Source organism: Oncorhynchus keta, chromosome 22 (genome assembly GCF_023373465.1).
Source record: "Oncorhynchus keta strain PuntledgeMale-10-30-2019 chromosome 22, Oket_V2, whole genome shotgun sequence".
In the NCBI taxonomy this organism is placed as follows: Eukaryota; Metazoa; Chordata; class Actinopteri; order Salmoniformes; family Salmonidae; genus Oncorhynchus; species Oncorhynchus keta.
In genome coordinates, this window is record NC_068442.1 from 15,929,424 (window position 1) to 15,945,541 (window position 16,118).

General features: G+C 43.3%; 1 protein-coding gene across 5 annotated transcripts; it reads left to right on the plus strand.

Annotated features, from left to right (window-relative positions):
* Positions 1-241: 241 nt before the first annotated feature.
* On the plus strand, positions 242-12,486 carry LOC118401116 (uncharacterized). Of its 5 annotated transcripts, none has more exons than XM_052474832.1 (14): positions 242-398; positions 1,859-1,919; positions 3,479-3,572; positions 3,664-3,751; positions 4,073-4,424; positions 4,639-4,732; positions 5,021-5,111; positions 5,319-5,646; positions 10,037-10,130; positions 10,233-10,320; positions 10,487-10,811; positions 10,957-11,050; positions 11,144-11,231; positions 11,418-12,486. In XM_052474832.1, the coding sequence occupies exons 1-14, from the start codon at positions 342-344 to the stop codon at positions 12,024-12,026; spliced, it is 2,463 nt and encodes an 820-aa protein (XP_052330792.1). In that variant the 5' UTR covers positions 242-341; the 3' UTR covers positions 12,027-12,486. The 5 variants fall into 5 exon arrangements, with proteins under 5 accessions (XP_052330792.1, XP_035654251.1, XP_052330793.1 ...); XM_035798358.2 differs by having other exon boundaries at positions 244-398; positions 5,021-5,108; positions 5,322-5,646; XM_052474833.1 differs by lacking the exon at positions 242-398 and adding an exon at positions 1,011-1,467 and having other exon boundaries at positions 1,813-1,919.
* The last annotated feature ends 3,632 nt before the right edge of the window (positions 12,487-16,118 follow it).

Below are 16,118 nucleotides of genomic sequence, written 5' to 3' on the forward strand. Positions count from 1 at the left end.
TTTATTTTCCCTTCTTGTTTTATACAGTAGGCCATGCACTCAAGTGAGTCTTCAAACTGATAAGCCTATATGTTGTCATTGCAGGAAAAGAAAAGATTAACCAAATCACAGTGCATGTATGACACTAACAGAGCTTGTACAGGTTCCTTGATATGTGCACTACCACCAGTAGGCCAAAGTGCAGCACAGCTGAAATTATCTACCAAAGATAGATGGGGCTTGCAGGAGAACAACATACCACAGAACAATGGTGTGTCCTTTGATAATGCACCTGGTAAAAGGTGCTATGAATTCCATCACTCAAGAAGGTTAAAGGACAATCCAAACATCTATGTCCATGCATGGCCGTCACGTCATCCACAACACTGCCAAAAAGTCTGGACAGGGTTTTTCCTGAGGTGTGTAGTGTACGGAGTAGATTTATTTATGCTTTGATTGACTTAAATTCAGTCTAATTCCAAGCAAGAACATTTATCATGGAATGATTGAATGAAAATTGTTTGAGTACAAGTTCTTTTGCAGGTGTCCAAATTTGATGTTGAGGACCTAGTCGTGGAAGTTAAAAGGAAAGGTTACCTGACAGGTCAACACTTTAGCCAAAACCACCTATATTTTCGTAGTTGTTGAAATACCCAACAGAGTACATTTGAATGGTTTGAAATTCGCATGTAATATTTCCCCGAGCAGGAAATCTCACTCAAAGCCATCATCCCTGGGATGTAGTTAGTTGCACACCCTTGGCCGAACGCGGTGAAACATCTTAAACTGTAAGAAATCCGTTGTTTTTTTTAAACGGTAGATATTTTTCCCGTTTGCTCGCCATAAAGCTAGTTAAGGAGGCAAATTGTCTTTGCAGCATGGATGGAGGATACTTTATGTACGAGCCGGTCCACAAGTGGATTACCTCGAAAGCACACAAAGTTCAGACGATACTGATACTCCTGACCGGCTGCCTAGGCTACATATTGGCTTTTTCACCAACACCCAATAAATAGCAAGGGCTAAATATTTCGTGTCCCTGTTTTAACAGGAGACGTAGGACGGTCCTTAACGTATTTCAGATGGCTCGCTACTGTTGTCGTTCGCTAGATTTTAAGATTGAGTTTAAATAAGTATTGTAAACCGCATTGACAATTAGTACAACAAATGTTTCCGTTAACACAAACTGTTAAATATTTTCTTATCCTCGGAATATGCTAGATTTGTTGTTGTTAAAAAAGCCAGCTTGTTCTCAAACAACGACGTGTCGACCTCAAGGTTGTGGAAGTGGGAACAAATATTTGGTTCCTGATGTCGTTGTTGTACCCCATGCTACAGGGAGGGTTACGCCACAGGAAAAAACAATCATATTCGTTGAAATACATGACACTCCTCCCCCGGATCGTAATAGGGTGCACCCTTCTCGGATCGTGCACAACCCTAACTAGATAGGAATACAGAAACTGCATAACAACTTTTGTTAAAAATGTGAGTTTTTTGTGTAACCCTTTCACTTTGGTACCAAATCGAAATATTTATAACAGACGAATTTACTGGGTGTTGAAAATAGGACATTGTTTTGACTTATCCTGCTAGGGGATTGGGTTGTCGTAACTAGCTACTTGATACCAAACGTTAGCTACTAGCTAGCTAAACAACTAATCAAGGGTTGGCAAATCCTACATTCTTTTTTGGCAAATAGCCCCATACATTTGAGAAATAACCATTTCCCGAAAAGCAAAATAACCAACTATCAAACTTAAGGAGCTGGCGGATGCTGGATAGCTAACTACCACTGCCTACTAAGCTATTCTTATTCTCCTGGATGGAAAGATTGTGTGCATGAGCACGCTTCCTTCCTGTACGTTCTGTTCTCTAGCTGGTGCAAATGGAGTCAACGATGGACCCAACGCCTAATGTCACAGATAACTTGTATAAAAGTAAGTAGTAAATGTTATTAGCTATTTTCTTTCGTCTCATCTAGTTACCTACCGTAAGGTCAATTGTCACATGCATACAACTGCAGGCTGTTGTGCTAGTGAAGTCATTTATTGAATGGGTTATTTTTATCCCCTCTGCTTCCGTTGTAGCGATACACAACATGGCCAAAAGTACGTGGACACCCCTTTAAATTAGTGGATTCGGCTGTTTCATCCACACCCGTTGCTGACAGGTGTTTAAAATCGAGCACACAGCCATACAATCTCCATAGACAAACATTGGCAGTAGAATGGCCCGTACTGAAGAGATCAGGGACTTTCAACGTGGCACCGTCATAGGATACCACCTCTCCAACAAGTCAGTTTGTCAAATTTCTGCCCCGGTCAACGAAGTGCTGTTATTGTGAAGTGGCTCAGCCGCTAAGTGGTAGGTCACACAACAGGGCCACAGAGTGCTGTAGCATGTACAAATCTTCTGCACTCTATTGCAACACTCACTACCGAGTTCCAAACGGCCTCTGGAAGCAACGTTCGCACAAGAACTAGAGCTGTTCATTGGGTGCTTCATGGAATGGGTTTCCATGGCCAAGCAGCTGCACACAAGCCTAAGATCACCATATGCAATGCCAAGCATCGGCTGGAGTGGTGTAAAGCTTTCCGCCATTAGCTTGGAGTAGTGGAAATGCGTTCTCTGGATTGATGAATCACGCTTCACCATCAGGCAGACCAATGGACGAAACTGGGTTTGCGGACGCCAATAGAACCTACCTATCCAAATGCATAGTGCCAACTGTAAAATTTGGTGGTGGAGGGAAAATGGTCTGGGGCTGTTTTTTTTTTATGGTTCCGGCTAGGCCCCATGGTTCCAGTGAAGGGAAATCTTAATGCTACAGCATAAATTACATTCTTGATGATTTTGTGCTTTGAAATTTGTGGCAACAGTTTGGGGAAGGTCCTTCCCTGTTTCAGCATGACAATGCCCCCATGCACAAGCAAGGTCCATACAGAAGATCTGGACTGGCCTGCAAAGAGTCCTAATCTCAACCCCATTGAACACCCTTGGGATGAATTGGACCGCCGACTGTGAGTCAGGCCTAATTGCCCAACATCAGTGCCCAACTTTATTAGTGCTCTTGTAGATGAATGGAAGCAAGTCCCCGTAGCAATGTTCCAACATTTACATCATTTTACATTTAAGTCATTTAGCAGACGCTCTTATCCAGAGCGACTTACAAATTGGTGCATTCACCTTATGACATCCAGTGGAACAGTCACTTTACAATAGTGCATCTAAATCTTAAAGGGGGGGGGGGGTGAGAAGGATTACTTATCCTATCCTAGGTATTCCTTAAAGAGGTGGGGTCTAGTGGAAAGCCTTTACCAACAGAGTGGAGGCTGTTGTAGCAGCAAAGGGGGGACCAGCTCCATATTAATGCCCATGATTTTGGAATGAGATGTTTGACTTTCAGGTGCCCACTTACTTTTGGCCATGTAGTGTATCTAGTTGCAGCAAGCTATGGACTATTAGGTGATTACAATCCAATGTGTTTTGTTTACAGTGACTGAAGAGGACGTCAAGAGGTTAATAGAACTGCGTTCCTCCAATGAGGCTCTTTTCACAGGAAAAAGAAATGCTGCCAAGGTTGCCTGGAAGTATGTGCGGGTTGTCATATGTATGAAATTGTATACACCAGTATACCACAATCAGGATTGTAACTGTTTTTTTTAATCTTTCACTATGCAGTGCAATTCTAAAGGGATTAGGTCTTGAGGGAAAGCTGACAGCTGACCAGATTGCCAAAAAGTGGGAAAATCTGAAGACTAGATACAAGGTAAAGTGTGTGTGCACTTGGAAGAAGGAAGTTGGGTGTTTACTGATATTGTAATATTTACTGATCATATCGGCAAAACAAAAAAGCTTCATCCCAGCAGAGGAGGCTGGTGGGAGGAGCTATAGGAGGACATGCTGATTGTAATGGCTGGAATGGAATTAATGGAACAGAGTCAAATGCGTGGTTTCCATATGTTTGATACCATTCCATGAATTCCATTCCAGCCATTACAATGAGCCTGTCCTCCTATAGGACCCCCCCACCAGCCTCCTCTGCATCCCAGTCATAGTCCTACTTCTGTGTTTGTCTTTTTTCCTTTAGGATTTGAAATACCCTTTTCTTGGCAAGGACACTGTTTCTACTAGCATAGCCTCCTGGCCATGGTTCCAACTTATGGATGAGGCCATGGAAGGACGCCTCTTCAACAGCGCCCACGTTTTGGCGGTGGAATCTTTGGGTGGTGAGGATCCGAGTGCTCCCTCGCCATTAACCAACGAGAGAGAACAGGGGACCGAGGGTGCTGACATTTTGGAGTTCTTGATCAAAACGGAGATGGAGGACAGTGCAGGGACAGGGAACTTGGAAAACAATGCAACAGTTAACACTGATGCAACTCAGACTGGGGCCTCTACTACTATGGGCTGGCGAAGAATGTCAGAATGCTCATATAAAAGTAAGTAAGTAAGTGAGCTGAGCATGCTCTGTGATTGTGTTGATAGGTTGACAGTTAATGATTTATTCAACCTTTATTTGTCCAGGAGGTCTGTCTAGATTCTAGGTCTTTAGTAATTGTAGTTATTGATTGTTAGCAAGCTTGCTGCAAAAAAATGGTGTTACTTGATACAAGGTAATCATTCATATTACTGACATTGTTTCTTGCTCAACAGTGACAGAGCAGGAGACGGAGAGAATGATAAAGCTGCGTGCCGTGAATGAGGCCCTCTTCACAGGCAGAAAACATACCGCTAAGCCAGCCTGGAGGTGAATATGTCTGGGAGGGACGGATACAGAACATATTATTGCCAAGCACATTCTGTTATTGTCTGTCCCTAATCCACCCCTAGCTCTTTCACACTTACATATGTCTGAAAGGACTGGACAGGCTAGCTAGGAAGACCTTTTTATCTATCAGAAGGTAAAATGGAGCTAGTACCCTATTGCTTACACCTATTTGATCATTTCAGATTTCGTTTAGTGTCCTAACAGAATTGTTTTGCAAATGATTGTCTCAAGTTAACCATTGTTGTTTGTCTCCATGTTTTCCTACAGAGCTATTTTGAATGTGTTGGGTCTTCAGGGAAAGGTGACTACTGACCAGCTAGCCAAAAAGTGGGATAATCTCAAGAGGCGATATAAGGTAGTGTGAGAGAGTGATGACAGTACTCAAATAGTGCATTTGTGTATGTAACTTGTATTGGTGAACTTTTATTGTAGTGTATAAGAAACATTCTCCTAGTCTGTTGAAGTTATTATTGATTCACAATGTATCTCGCATCACCTCCTGCACAAATCTCCTTGCAATTCCACTCCACACTGCTCTGTCCACTGTGTTGTTCCTCTTTTGGAGCAGGAGTTGAAATGTCCAGCCCGCGGCATGGAGAGCAACCCAAATTCCTGGCCCTGGTTCTACCGCATGAATGATGCTGTCGAGGGGCGTTTCGCCGGCTGCGCCCCCATCCTGACGCCAGTAGTAGAGGAGGGTGATGAGGAGTTTGAGCCCTCTCCACCACCAAGGAAGAGGGCTCGTCGGACACCAGGGAGGGGGGGGATGTCAGAGTTCTTGACAGAGTCAGAAATGGATGAGCTGGTAGAAACAGAGGATCGGAACGGTGCAGCCATGTTCCCGGGGTCCGCCATAGGGGAGTATCACAGGACCACAGAATTCTCATATAAGCGTAAGTGATGTTTTTCCTTTTTTAAAGGGATGATTTGCTCAAAATACAATATGACTGTACAAAATCAATATGATTTCCCACTTAGGCTGGTATTGGTTGACCCAGACAGTTTTTAAAGTGCATGTTTGAGTTATTTAGCTACGTTCACCATCTTGTGACCCGAACACGGAACCCAAACCGGCTGCGCTCGTGCATTGTGCACTATCGTGCATACATTTATGTTTGTCCCCCTACACCAAACGCGATCACGACACGCAGGTTAAAATATCAAAACAAACTCTGAACCAATGACATTAATTTGGGGATAGGTCGAAAAGCATTAAACATGTATCGCAATTTAGCTAGTTACCTTGCACTTGCTAGCTAATTTGTCCTATTTAGCTAGCTTGCTGTTGCTTGCTAATTTGTCCTGGGATACAAACATTGAGTTGTTATTTTACCTGAAATGCACAAGGTTCCCTACTCCGACATTTAATCCACACAGCAGGTGGGTGATTGAAAGACTGTTTTGCCAGTTGTCGTGGTAATACTATGAAAGTTTAGATGCCGATCACCATATAAGTTCAAAGATGAAAAGTTCAAAGATGAAAAGGCCTGGATGGAGCAGAGATGACTAGAAACAATTCGGTTGGCAATTTTATGTGTGGATTAATTGTCGGAGTATAGGACCTTGTGCATTTCAGGTAAAATAACAACTCAATGTTTGTATCCCAGGACAAATTAGTTAGCAAGTGCAAGCTAACTAGCTAAATTGCCATATATGTTTAATGCTTTTCGACCTGTCCCCAAATTAATGTAATTGGTTCAGAGATAGTTTTGATATTTTAACCTGCGTGTTGTGATCGCGTTTGGTGTAGGGGGACAAAATACATTTATGCACAATGGCACATGATGGTGCACGCACGCAGCCGGTTTGGGTTCCGTGTAAGCCTTATGAATTATTGGTAATATTTGAACTAGTAGCAACAATAACTAACTGATTAACAGCTTCTATCTCCAGGCCATCACTGTTAAACAGTTACCACTAGCCGACCTCCGCCCAGTACCCTGCCCTGAACCTTGGACAATGCCACTACCCGGCTACCACCCAGTACTCTACCTTGCACTTTAGAGACTGCTGCCCTATGTACATAGTCATTTAACACTGGTCACTTTAATAATGTTTACATACTGTTTTACCCACTTTATATGTATATACTGTTTTCTAGTCATGGCTCATCCTATATAACTACTGCTATATACACTTTTTCTATTCACAGACAATCCATACCGTCTATACACACCATTCGCATACATATAGTACCAGTCAAAAGTTTGGACACACCCACTCATTCCAGGGTTTTTCTTTTTTTTCTACTGTTTTCTACATTGTAGAATAATAATGAAGATGTCAACTCTATGAAAACATATGGAATCATGTAGTAACCAAAAAAGTGTTAAATCAAAAATAATTTTTACATTTGAGATTCTTCAAAGTAGCCACCCTTTGCTGTGAAGACAACTTTGCATATGCTTGGCATTCTCTCAACCAGCTTCATGAGGTAGTCACCTGGAATGCATTTCAATTGATAGGTGTGCCTTTAATAGTTAATTTGTGGAATTTCCTTCCTTAATGTGTTTGAGCCAATCAGTTGTGTTGTGACATGGTAGGGGTTGTAAACAGAAAATAGCCCTATTTGGTAAAATACCAAGTCCATATTATGGAAAGAACAGCTCAAATAAGCAAAGAGAAACGACAGTCCGTTACTTTAAGACATGAAGGCCAGTCAATGCGGAAAATGTCAAGAACTTTGAGTGTTTCTTCAAGTGCAGTTGCAAAAACCATCAAGCACTATGATGAAACTGGCTCTTGTGAGAACTGCCACAGGAAAGGAAGACCCAGAGTTACCTCTGCTGCAGAGGATGAGTTCATTAGAGTTACCAGCCTCAGAAATTGCAGCCCAAATAAATGCTTCAGAGTTCAAGTAACTAACACATCTCAACATCAACTGTTCAGAGGAGACTGTATGAATCAGGCCTTCATGTTCAAGTTGCTGCAAAGAAACCACTACTAAAAAGGACACCAATAAGAAGAGACTTGCTTGGGCCATGAAACATGAGCAATGGACATTAGACTGGTGGAAGTCTGTCCTTTGGTCTGATGAGTCCAAATTTAAGATTTTTGGTTCCAACCACCACGTCTTTGTGAGACGCAGAGTAGGTGAACGGATGATCTCCACATGTGGAGTTCCCACCGTTAAGCATGAAGGAGAAGGTGTGGGGGTGCTTTGCTAGTGACACTCAGTGATTTCTTTAGAATTCATGGCTACCACAGCATTCTGCAGCATTACGCCATCCCATCTGGTTTGCACTTAGTGGGGCTGCAACTCAAAATTAGTAAAGTTTTACTTATGTTTGGTATTCTCAGTGTATATTCTGGTCCTGATGCTTATTTCCGGTAATGCTATCCATTTTGCCATGGGGGTTTTGTTCTGTGTATTTAAATACTGTATTCTCAAAAGCTCATTATATTGCATTTTAGTTACAGTCAGCATCAATTTTAGTTACAGTCAGCAAACACTGTATTTATGTGTATACTGGATTCTTGACAGGGCTCACTAATATATCTAGTGTGTGTGTGTGCGCATATAGATTGCATTTGGGTTACAGTGCTATTTGGGTTGTTAATTGGATTCATTTGCATTTACATTTACATTTAAGTCATTTAGCAGACGCTCTTATCCAGAGCGACTTACAAAGTGGTGCATACACCTTATGACATCCAGTGGAACAGCCACTTTACAATAGTGCATCTAAATCTTTTTAGGGGGGGGGGTGAGAAGGATTACTTACCCTATCCTAGGTATTCCTTGAAGAGGTGGGGTTTCCGGTGTCTCCGGAAGGTGGTGATTGACTCCGCTGTCCTGGCGTCGTGAGGGAGTTTGTTCCACCATTGGGGGCCAGAGCAGCGAACAGTTTTGACTGGGCTGAGCGGGAACTGTACTTCCTCAGTGGTAGGGAGGCGAGCAGGCCAGAGGTGGATGAACGCAGTGCCCTTGTTTGGGTGTAGGGCCTGATCAGAGCCTGGAGGTACTGAGGTGCCGTTCCCCTCACAGCTCCGTAGGCGAGCACCATGGTCTTGTAGCGGATGCGAGCTTCAACTGGAAGCCAGTGGAGAGAGCGGAGGAGCGGGGTGACGTGAGAGAACTTGGGAAGGTTGAACACCAGACGGGCTGCGGCGTTCTGGATGAGTTGTAGGGTTTAATGGCACAGGCAGGGAGCCCAGCCAACAGCGAGTTGCAGTAATCAAGACGGGAGATGACAAGTGCCTGGATTAGGACCTGCGCCGCTTCCTGTGTGAGGCAGGGTCGTACTCTGCGGATGTTGTAGAGCATGAACCTACAGGAACGGGACACCGCCTTGATGTTAGTTGAGAACGACAGGGTGTTGTCCAGGATCACGCCAAGGTTCTTAGGGCTCTGGGAGGAGGACACAATGGAGTTGTCAACCGTGATGGCGAGATCATGGAACGGGCAGTCCTTCCCCGGGAGGAAGAGGAGCTCCGTCTTGCTGAGGTTCAGCTTGAGGTGGTGATCCGTCATCCACACTGATATGTCTGCCAGACATGCAGAGATGCGATTCGCCACCTGGTCATCAGAAGGGGGAAAGGAGAAGATTAATTGTGTGTCGTCTGCATAGCAATGATAGGAGAGACCATGTGAGGTTATGACAGAGCCAAGTGACTTGGTGTATAGCGAGAATAAGAGAGGGCCTAGAACAGAGCCCTGGGGGACACCAGTGGTGAGAGTGCGTGGTGAGGAGACAGATTCTCGCCACGCCACCTGGTAGGAGCGACCTGTCAGGTAGGACGCAATCAAGCGTGGGCCGCGCCGGAGATGCCCAACTCGGAGAGGGTGGAGAGGAGGATCTGATGGTTCACAGTATCGAAGGCAGCCGATAGGTCTAGAAGGATGAGAGCAGAGGAGAGAGAGTTAGCTTTAGCAGTGCGGAGCGCCTCCGTGATACAGAGAAGAGCAGTCTCAGTTGAATGACTAGTCTTGAAACCTGACTGATTTGGATCAAGAAGGTCATTCTGAGAGAGATAGCGGTAGAGCTGGCCAAGGACGGCACGCTCAAGAGTTTTGGAGAGAAAAGAGAGAAGGGATACTGGTCTGTAGTTGTTGACATCGGAGGGATCGACATGTTCTTGTTTTTTTATATGTATTATTATTTGTGTACTTGATTTACATTTGACTACATTGTTAGGAGCTATTATTATAAGCATTTCGCTGTACCCACTATAACATCTGCTAAACTGTGTACCCGACTGATTTAACTTTGATTTGAACAAGTTACTTCGATAACACGTCTTTGTGAAGAATGACACTAGTTATATTTGCTTGCATTACAGTGACTGAGGAGGACACCAAGAGATTGATAGAGCTGCGTGCTTCTAATGAGGCTCTTTTCACAGGAAAGAGAAATACTGCCAAGCCTGCTTGGAGGTGAGTTGGCTTGTGTTGGAAGAAAGTATTTGGCTAAATAAAAATCTGCTATTTCCAGTCTATGTACTCAGTTTATTTTGTAAATCCCTTATTTCTCTGCAGGGCAATAGTGAAAGAGATGGGCCTCGCAGGCAAGTTGTCTGCTGATCAGGTCTCTAAAAAGTGGGACAACCTGAAGACAAAATTCAAGGTAACGTAACTAGTGTGTGTCTATGTACAATCTCACCCTATTTGTCAGAGCCTGTGGGTTTACTTGCGCATGTATGTAAACATCCATGCTTATTTGTGGTACCGGAGGATGGGTAAGTCTCTAAGTTTTATCTCCCAATACATTTAGATCTTATTTTGTCCTTTAGGACTTGAAGTACCCGCCACGTGGCATGGAGAACCAGAGCAGCCCTGCCTCCTGGCCTTGGTTCCAACTTATGAACGATGCCTTCGAGGGCCGACTGGCCGGGAGAGCCCCCAAAATAACGCCTGTATGGGTGAGCGAGGAAGACTACTTGTTTGTATCCTCGCCGATGCCTACAGAGAGAGACCCGTGTCCCATGCCAGAGAGTAGTGGGATTTCTGAGCTGGTAGAGGCAATGGGACCAGGGGACACAGATGTGGATGGAACTGTTACGTTCATTGATGCCAGTGGAGAGGAGTGCCCCACACCTTTGGAATTCTCCTATAAAAGTCAGTACCATTCTTCATGTCTCAGAATGTACTTTTTAAGGAGGATAAAATACTTTTAAAATGTAAAACTTCAGGAGTTTAAAATGTATGACTGTTGACAAGATCAGGTAAACAAATATCCACTTTATTTTTGTTTTGATGACAGTGACAGAGCAGGATACGAGGAGGCTGATCAAGTTGCGGGCTGCCAATGAGGTTCTCTTCACTGGGAGGCGAAATGCTGCCAAGACTGCATGGAAGTTAGTAGGATGTAGTATGAAAGTAAATGTCAATGACAATGCATTGAAATCAGATATGCATTATCAAAACTCATTGATCATGTTTGTGTGCAGGGCCATTTTAAAAGAGTTGGGTCTCCTGGGAAAGGTGTCAACTTACCAGGTGGCCAAGAAGTGGGACAACTTAAAGAGGAGATATAAGGTAAACGATCAAGTGTTTGCTTGCTGCTAATGTGTGCAACATGAAATAAACCAAACTGCAAGTGGATCAAAATCTGAATGTCTTTAGTGAAGGACCAATCCTTCCTAATGCACATGCATTGCTCAAACACTGTAGTCTGCTCTGTGTTTGTGTACTATAGTTTGTCCCCTGTTGTTCTCTGAACAGGACCTGAAGTACCCTCCTGTGGGCATGGAGAGCATGGCAGACAATGCTGCTTCCTGGCCATGGTTCTACCTCATGAACGAGGCCATGGAGGGCCGCCTCGCTGCCAGCGGACCTGTCCTGACCCCTATAACGGATGGCGACGACCCAAAGCCTTCCCCTTTGCAGCCCATTCGAAGTAAAGGACGCCCGTTGCTGGACAGAGGTGACACCACACTGGAGTACGACCAAGAGATGTATGCGGACCCCGCCACAGAGGAGTGCCACCGGGCCACAGCGGAGTGTGAGAGGGCCCTAAGAGAGGAGAGGTTGGGTAGGGGGCCAGCTGGGGCCACTGCTGCTCACAAGGGAGTGACACTGGAGAGAGAGTGGGAGATGGTGGAGAGGGAGAGGGCAGCGATAGAGGGGGATAGAGCGGCAGTGGACAGAGAGCGGCAGTGGCTGGAGAGCGAGAGAGCCAACTTGGCAAGAGAGAGGATGCTGTTGGAACAGGACAGGATGGCCCTGGGGAGAGAGAGAGAGGCCTTTGAGAGCCAGAGGGCAGCAGTGGCGATGAACAGCGCTACAGTGGTGCACACTGGACACATCAACCACTGTGGGATGGGGATGTAGACTGATGTTATAGACGGATTGGAAGCCAAGGACTGATCAAGAGCTTTCAAGTTACTTGGAGAACAGACTTTTCAGCATGTTTTCACCTTATTGGCTCGAGATGAATCTCTTTTTACACTAAACTCTAAACATAATGGTTTGTTCAACTAAACCAGTGAGAGATTTCAATCTGTGACACTGCTCACTTGTTTTGAATGATATTTGGAAATGTGTCTGTATTTCTTTTGACAGAAAAGGCTAATGATATAAGCCTTAAAGTTTTTGTGATTTGACTCAGTTATTCCAATGACCTCACATTGTCTTTTCAGTCTTGGTTGCAATTACAGTATATTGTAATAAATAAAAAAGGCACCGTAAAGTGAGAACTGAATGCTTAAAACAGTTCTAACTTTTAAAATGTCTATGTGAAAGCTGTTTTCACTTTCAAACAATTAAAACGCTGTAAAGTACTGCTAAAAAAGTATGGAAGTGAATTATTGTTTGAAAAATCTAATCACAGTAGGGGAGATGGTTAAGTTGAGGCATTTAAAAAACATTTGGCATCACTCAGTCAAGGGAAATGTACGGTGCATTCGGGAAGTATTCAGACCCCTTGACATTCCACATTTTACATAAATATTTAGACCCTTTGCACAGTACTTTGTTGAAGCACCTTTGACAGCCTCAGGTTTTCTTGGGTATGACATTACAAGCTTGGCACACCTGTATTTGGGGAGTTTCTCCCATTCTCTGCAGATCCTTTCACTCTCCGTCAGGTTGGAAGGGGAGCGTCACTGCACAGCTATTTTCAGGTCTCTCCAGAGATATATGATCCGGATCAAGTCCGGGCTCTGGCTGGGCCACCCAAGGACTTTCAGAGTCTTGTCCCGAAGCCACTCCTGTTGTCTTGGCTGTGTGCTTAGGGTCGTTGTCCTGTTGAACCTTCGCCCCAGTCTGAGGTCCTGAGCGCTCTGGAGCAGCTTTTCATCAAGGGTTTCTCTGTACTTTGCCCCGTTCATCTTTCCCTTGATCCTGACTAGTCTCCCAGTCCCTGCCGCTGAAAAACATCCCCACAGAATGATTTTTCCATGTACAGTGCCTTAAAGTATTCATACCCCTTGACTTATTCCACATTTTGTGTTACAGCCTGAATTCAAAATGGATTAAATATTTTTCTCACCCATTTATACACTATACCCAATAATGACAGAATGAAAACATGTTTTTCAACGTTTTTGCAAATGTATTGAAAATTAAATACAAAAATATCTAATTTACATAGGTATTCAGACCCCTGCGTCGATACATGTTAATCACCTCTGACAGCTGTGAGTCTTTCTGAGTAAGTCTAAGACCTTTGCACATATGGATTGTACAATATTTGTGCATTCTTTTATTTTTTTGTTCTTCAAGCTCTGCCAAGTTGGTTGTTGATCATTGGTAGACAGCTATTTAAGTCTTGCCATAGATTTCCCAGTCAATTTGAGTCAAAACTGTAACTACGCCACTCTGGTACATTCAATGTAGTCTTGGTAAGCAACTGCAGTGTATATTTGGCTTTGTGTTTTAGGTTATTCTTATTCTAAAACTGATTAAATAGTATTTTTTTTCCTCATTAATTGACACACAATGACAAAGCAAACACAGGTTTTAAGAAATGTTAGCAAATGTGTTAAAAATTAAATTGAAATATCACATTTACAAACCATACCTACAGGGGTAAATGATCCTTGGTATGACCTTAAAACAATTCAATATGTTAGCTTAGTAGAAATCCAACCCTGGGCTATAGGGCAGGAATATGACCCTTCCATTTGAAAAGATAAATGTTTCTTCCATAGTTCAGAGAGAAATTGACTATTCATTTTACAGCGTCAGAACGTCAAAGTAACAGTATTTTAACTTCTTCCAAGAATAACTATTCATATACAATATGCAGCAGAAACATGTAATTAATATGAGAACATCAGTTAATAATCTGTAAAAGTCCCACAAATCCTCAATTGTGAAATGGGCCCCTGCCCACGGGCGAGTAGCAGCATAATGGACCATGACAGACAGAGAGGGGGAGACTTCACCTCAGACCAGTGTGGATTAAATTATGACATTACCCAGTCAAATCAAGCTTTATTTATACAGCACATTTAAGACATGGACTGCAACACAATGTGCTTCACAGGAAAAAAATAAAAACAATCAAAATAAAAACATTAACTACACAACAAACTTAAGAGGATAAAAACTCAAGAATGAACAAAAATGGAATGACTAAAAAGCACCCTGAGGAAAGGCAAAGCTAAAAATGTATGTTTTAAGATCTCTTTTAAATTTGTCCACAGTTTCAGCTCCCCTCAGGTTCTCTGGCAGGGTATTCCAGAGGCTGGGGGCATAATAACTAAAGGATGCCTCTTGGTCCTAGGCTTTGAAGGCCAGTGGACCTGAGGGACCTACTGGGCACATAACTTAAAAGCATGTCTGACATGTTGTGCACAATTGGGAATTGATTTAAAAACCAATATATCTTAAAATGAATTCTAAAACTCACAAGCAGCCAGTGCAGTGACCTTAAAACGGGTGTAATGTGTGCTCTCCAACTGGTCTTGGTCAGTACCTGTGCTGCAGCATTCTGTATGTTTTTCAGTTGACCAATGGCTTTCTTGGGTAGACCAGACAGGTGAACATTACAGTAGTCAAGCCTACTTGTAATAGAAGCATGGGCGAGTCTTTCTGTACCAGCCTGAGAGAGAAACGGCTGCACCATGGTAATCTTTATTGCTCATGAATTAAAATGTGGGGCCATATTCTCAGATTCTCTCATTGTGCTTTGGCTCCAACAATAAGTACCTCGGTCTTTAGCTGGAGGAAATTTTGAGCCATCCAAGTTTTTCAATCACTAATACAGTCTAATAATTTATCAGTGGAACTAAAATCCTCTGGTGACACAAGTTGTGTATCATCTGCGTAGCAGTGAAAATCAATGCTGTGCTTTCTGATAACTCTGCCAAGAGGTAACATAAAACTGTAACAGTACAGGACCCAAAATTGAACCATGTGGAACGCCACATGTGATACGTATTTTCTTTGAGTTATGTTCACCAAGGGTGACAAACTCTCGAAAGGTTCAATGGGTCCTAAACCAATTTAGGACCAACAGTGTCAAATGCAGCACTTAAATACAAGAGTAGGACAGAGAGCTGTTTGGCTTCTGTGTTGGCTCTAAGATAATTTACCACTTTAAGTGTGTCTCTATGCTGTGGAGGGCCCAACAACCAGATTGGATTTTTTAAAAATACAGTTTGCACATTAAAAAATGGTTGTTTGTAAACCAATTTCTCCAGAATTTGGTTTCAAGCGGCACATACGAATCATTAGTACATCAACCAAACAAACCAAATCCCATTATACAGTTGCTTGCAAAAGTATTCACCCCAGAATTTGAGTGTGCATAACTATTCACCCACCCCCCCCCAAAGTTAATACTTTGTAGAGCCACCTTTTGCAGCAATTACAGCTGCAAGTCTCTTAGGGTATGCCTATATAAGCTTGGCACATCTAGTCCCTGGGACTTTTCTCCTTTAAGTTGGATGGGTTGCACTGGACCCAATCTTTGAGTCATACGACAGATTCTCAATTGGATTGAAGTTTGGACTTTGACTAGGCCATTCCAATTTAAATGTTTCCCTTTAAACCACTCGAGTATTGCTTTAGCAGTATGCTTAGGATCATTGTCCTGCTGGAAGGTGAACCTCCCAGTCTCAAATCTCTGGAAGACTGAAACAGGTTTCCCTCAAGAATTTCCCTGTATTTAGCGCCATCAATTATTCCTTCAATTCTGACCAGTTTCCCAGTCCCTGCCAATGAAAGACATCCCCATAGCATGATGCTTCCCCACCATGCTTCACTGTGGCGATGGTATTCTCGGGGTGAAAGAGGTGTTGGGTTTGTGTCAGACATAGCGTTTTTTGTTTTTTTAGCAATTACTTTTTTTCTGGCTACTCTTCTGTGAAGCCCAACTCTGTGGAGTATATGGTTTAAAGTGGTCCTATGGACAGATACTCCAATCTCTGCTGTGGAGCTTTGCAGCTCCTTCAGGGCTATCTTTGGTCTCTTTGT